This window comes from Seriola lalandi, unplaced genomic scaffold (assembly GCF_002814215.2).
Source record: "Seriola lalandi dorsalis isolate HSWRI2012SDOR001 ecotype SW California unplaced genomic scaffold, Sedor1 jcf7180002054795, whole genome shotgun sequence".
Lineage (NCBI taxonomy): Eukaryota > Metazoa > Chordata > Actinopteri > Carangiformes > Carangidae > Seriola > Seriola lalandi.
In genome coordinates, this window is record NW_019525348.1 from 4,401,949 (window position 1) to 4,407,597 (window position 5,649).

Consider the following 5,649-nt stretch of genomic DNA (forward strand, 5'->3'; position numbering starts at 1 on the left):
CACACACACACACACACACACAAAATGATCTCCAATTATAGCAGTAGAAATCAGAAGGGCTATGATTTTATTCCTACAGACAAGTCGACTGAGAGCTTTTTTTGAGGCCAAACAGACTGTTCTTGACAGGCCAAGTCAGTCACCTGACCTCAATCCAGCTGAGCGTGCGTTGCTGAGGACCAGACTAAAATCAAAAGCAAAGCAAGCAAGAAGTGAATATGGTTGTGAAGTGCACTCCTGGCAGAGCGTCAGCAGGGAATAGTCTGCTGCTGATTGTAACTCAAAGACTTCAGCCAGTTGCAAAGGATTTGCAACTAACTATGAAATATGTTAACTTTTTCAATTACTTTCCATTAAAGCGGGGGACTAAACAGAGGGTTGCATTAGCTATACTGCTCATCTGATGTAGATGTGAACAACCCTCAAATTAATGTTCAAAGTCAGCACTTGAACCTCACAGTCATTGGTTCAATTTAAATCAAATGTGTTGGAGCGGAATCTAGCAGAAATTATGCTAATGGGTTCTTTCTCTCTCTCTCTCTCTCTCTCTCTCTCTCTCTCTCTTTCTTTCTTTCTCTTCACAGTGAACTTTGACCACTTCCAGATATTGCGGGCCATTGGGAAAGGGAGCTTTGGAAAGGTAATGTAACCTCCACTTTCCATGCAGTGGGTGTTTGTGTTCTGTACCTTCAATTACCCAGCTGAGCAATTATCTCCACTGAAGAATCAGAGAAGGCGAGGCAGAGCAGCCTGTGAGAGATTGCACTTTAGTTCTCATCTTATTATGGTGCTTCCAAGATAAATAATTTTTCTATTTTAATAATAGTTATAAGTAGGGCTTATGTAATTGTCTCTATAAAGTCACTTTCACGAGGATAACCAATTTACTTTTCATCTTATGCCAGTGAACCTTTTGGGAGTTTTGACCCCACGTCTCCATTTAATTACAGAGCAGCACAATACTGTGGCTACATTTCTCATCATGCTCAATAGTGGTTCTGAATACAGTGGGGAGGACAACCTGGCATGTCTCTGCATATTGTGAAACCAAATTATCGCGGTTCTTTTCAACCATGTCTCAGGTGCCAATATTATCATCGGCGGCCATTGTTGATAAAACTGACATTTTGGATTAACTTGTGGGCCACTTGTTAGTTGAAGAATCCCTTTGTGTTCGTATTGAATGTCTCTATGAGACTTCAGTAATGAATTTAGGGTGCAGAGTGTGTGTGTGTGCGTGTTGATATACAATTGGACCCAGGAGATTGGAATAGTTTATCTTCATTTTGAATCCCAAATATCACGCCTAATATTTGTTCATTATACTCGTGTCTGTGCACGCCTTTGCAATTCTCTCTGCTTTGCTTCTCAAAACACAATCTTTTTTCAAATACATGTCCCTCTGTTATATGGAAAGTCATTGCCCAATGCTGAATACATTACCATGTGAATTTATGTTAATTTTTACTTATTGCTTTGTTCCCTCAAGCTGTTGTCACTTTCCTTATGATACTAAAGGGAATCTGCAGTAGGGTGGGAAATACACCACGTTCAGGGTGAACTTCAGACGCTGAAGCAGGGCAACCCAGATGTTCTGAATACTGATTTACACTCGGTCCAGATTTTTATGGAAGAAGTGCCACTTGTAAATTAGTGTGCATTAATGTTTGTGGTTTTAAAATCCAAACATACAGAGCTTGAAATGAACTGATATGGATGTGACAGACAAGTTTTAATGGGAAGGTGTTATTTCCCTTGAAGCCACCTACTTCATCCAAGAGGCTGAAGAAATAGTTTCCAGTTATGCAATAGCTGTAATGCTGTCATGTTCACACACACTTTTATGGAGACATGTGTATGCACATACAGTCAAACTTCACCCACATAGTCTAGCAGATGTCCTGAGAAAATTTGTCCTTGTTGGAGGTGATCTCGTCTGTGTAATTTGGCCCACTGCGTCCTCACTCTGTGTTCCTGCTGTTTGTGAATACTTATCAGCGCGAGTCCTCAGCTTCCCACTAAAGCCTGTCAGTGTGTATGTGAGCAGTGATATAGGTGGAAGTAAATAAGATGGGTAAACCGTGACCTCTGGTTGGCATTCTGACAAAAGACAAAACGAACTATAATTTAAGTAAATTTAGCTATAAATCAGTCTAAAAATTATGAACAGCAAAAGCAACATAAAGATGTGTGTGTCAGAAATGTAAAAAAACAAAGGACAGAATCAGGCACAAACAGAGAGAGAGAGTTATTTATCTCACACTGTAGCACTATGAAACATGGTCTGTATATTCCAGTGTGTAGGTGCTCCAAGAAAAGTTGGTGTTCTGTACTGTAGATATATATATGTGTGTGTGTGTTTGTGCGTGTGCGTGTGTTTGTATGTGTTGGTGTGCATTTGTGAAAGTGACAGAATGTGTGTTGGGGGAGTCGTTGTCACAGAGCGGGGAGTCGTGAGGTAGGTTGGAGCTGAGAGAGGGGAAGCTGCCAGAGGGGAAGCAGAGGAAACCCCCTCTTGGAAAAGCCATCTGCAAATGAGGCTAACACTGGTTTTACTCTGTTCTTCTTCCGCTGACTTTCTCTCTCTTTCTTTCTCCCTTTTTAAAAAAAAAATATACATACAGTATTAATGCTGGTATCTTTCTCTACCAGTCTTCTTGTTGTCACTCTTTCAACACAAGAGCCTCTTTCTGTGTCATCTTCCCCTGTCTTAAAGCTTGTGCAGACTGCAAGATATTGAAAATCTCACAACTGCTGCACTGTGTGAGACACTTTCTGTCACAAACTGTTGTCATGTTAACAGGGGGTACACAAAACTGTGCAACTGATCTGAAGGCCCCTCTATTACATTTGTGAGATTTTGTGTGATTTTGGGCCATCCCACACAAAAGTTGACAGTTCTGTGGGAAGTATTTAAGAAAAAGAGTTGTTCGAGATCACACTGTGAGACAAGTCCATTGACGTTTCGTGAACATCAACCTGCATCAAAATTCTGACATTTTTAGAAATTTAGTACCAAATCCTTGCAATGTGACTGCTGCTGTGACCCACAATTACAAACCAAACAATCAGAATATGACACAAATTGATGTAGAATACACTGGCAGTTGCTTGTTAAAGGGGCTATTTGGAAGTGGGTGGTGGTGTCACTTGACAAGAGCTTCGTCCATAGTTGCGTTTAAAGTCCAAGAGGTTATAATACGAACTCTGAGCAATGCTACATCTTTAGGACAGATTGGAGTCTACAGTGAGTTGGAAAGTGACAAAGCAAGGCCAGGGCTAGGTGGTTAGCGTGCTAACTTCAGTTTGAGACAGTTCTTGGTGAGTAAAGGAATGAAGTTTGGTGTTGTTACGACCCGGCCTCTGGGAAACCCTGGCGCAACATGAATACTGAGAGACTCCCCCCTTCCCAGCTCCCAGGAACCACCTGCCACAAGGAATTACAGCCCATTAGGGTTTTTATTCAAGATCTCTTTATCTTCAGGGTGGGCTAACAGCAAAATAACAAACAGAAGTAACTAAAACTAAGTAGAGAAAATTGAGTTAAAGAAAATTGCTACCCACCCCTACGGCACCTGGGCTGACATTTCACATAAGCAAACTATATACAATATCAGAACATGTTGTTCTGGCAGGTTGGTTGGAAGTGGAGAGAGATGAGCCCCTGCAGAAGCTGGAAGAAGCCGGCCTTAAAACTGCAAGCCTGGAGGCTGGCACCAATCAGCTCCCTGGAACAACCTACAAACTCACACAGTTAATCATTCAATCAGCCCCTGCACACCTACATCCCAACACACACACACCCAACAAGCACAACATTAAAGCACATACAAATTACACATCAGAAATGTGCTCCAAATGACCTCTGGGTCATAACAGTGCTAAATTCAGAATGTTTCTTCTAGACTGGTAAGTAAACAGCTGTTTATGCTAATGCTGGCTTACAAATAGCGCCTTAAATGCACTGTATATTGATGTTACAGCTGTGCAAACTATAAACATATGCCAAATAGTAAGTTAAACTCTCTGCGTACTTGAAAAGCCTACTTTGTGTTCATTGACCGATAAACATCCAGGTCAGGTCCAGAATGTATTTAAGGCGCCTTTAGACTGTGCAGCAACAACTATAGTGTAAGTTTATTGCATATCACACTGTGAGATGGGTCTGATTTAAAAATCTGTCTCAGTCTGTGTCAGATATCAGTTAGAGGCAAGTCAGATTGTGTGATGAATGAATCATGGTGCTAATGTATATGAGTGCAGAGGCATGTCAGCAGCTTGTGTCATCCATCTGCACTGTTCTCATGTTTTGAAAAAGCAGCTCCACAAGGTTTTCGTCTTTGCAGAGTCACACACATTTTTTTTCCCTCTCTACTCCTTCGTGTTGGTTTGTGTGCGCACAATTCTTTTCCTTAAATCTTATTTCAAAAATGGCAGCCAACTGGTGTGTCATGCTTCATTTCATGTTGCACTGTATATGTGTAGATGTACGTCGCAGCAGCAGTCACAATGGTCCAAAATTTCTGACACCGTCAACTAAATTTTGCTTCAAGCTGTCCTCAGTTGGCAAAGCTCCAGACCGGCCATGGATGGTCGTGTCTCATAGTGCGATCTTGGAACAGCGTTTTGGATTGATGAGCCCAGACTTTACCACATTTATATAATGACTGTGTGGCGTGTTGTTTAAGGTATCAGTGAAACAATGAAATATAGGAATCCAGAAGTCCAGTTCAAGTAACATCTTAAAGGCATTTAAAGGCTTATCACATGACAGCAAGTGGCTCCAACTTAAAGAGCATCTTATTTTTGACCTTCATTAAATCAAATGTGTTGGAATGGCTTTGACATCTCACATGTGTTTGAAACTCTCACTTGGCCTGTTGTGAAAGGCACTGGCACAGAGTTTCATATGAAGTCGAGGGATTGTGTCTTACATCTAAAAAAAAAAAAAATGTATAGGAAAGTGATATCATGGCAAAAATTGCGAAGTCTATAGGCGTTATTCATATTTCACTCTCTGTCTCTCTGTCTTGGGGCAGATCATCCCCCTGCACCTCCCTGATGTCTCAGTGCAGGTATCTGTCTCCTTCCCCTTCCCCTCCTTTTGATACATCAGGCTGTTTCAGACAGTGTCTGTCTCCATCCCCCTCTGCTCCTCTCACAATTCAATTCGAGCGTGTTTTATGGGCACAGCAGTAAAGAAACCTGTGTTGGGAATGTAATATAGTATTATGAAAAATAAAATATGGCATTAATATTGTGTGAATTCCCCACTCTGAGCAGAGTCTCTCTTCACCTCTCTCCCTGATGTTTTGGAGCATCTGTCCTGTAGCAGGTGGGGGTGAAGAGTGATGGTCGGTAGGTGTGATTATTTCCACAGCAATGGAGGATATATACTGTAGCTCATTTGTAACATGCCTGCCAGAGGGCAGGATGGCCATACACAGCACCAGAGTAAGGATAATTGCTGCAGCCCTGTTGCTCTCCCTCTCCTCCTCTGCCTTTTCCCCCTGAGTGTCACACTTTTGCCCCCCTTTGTCACTCCATCTTCTCATCTCAGACGGCATATGGGACTGCCATTTCCGCTGCAGGGCTCATTAAAGCCTATGCTTTGAGTGCTTGAGGGATGAGTTGACACTTGTGGGGGGG

General features: G+C 42.0%; 1 protein-coding gene across 1 annotated transcript in view; it reads left to right on the forward strand.

The window, feature by feature from the left end:
* Positions 1-5,649, forward strand: part of stk32c (serine/threonine kinase 32C) — a 76,467-nt gene that overhangs the window by 26,119 nt on the left and 44,699 nt on the right. Inside the window, exon 2 of the mRNA XM_023425752.2 lies at positions 585-640. Coding sequence (XP_023281520.1) covers positions 585-640 — 56 coding nt within the window. The remainder of the gene's footprint in view (positions 1-584; positions 641-5,649) is intronic.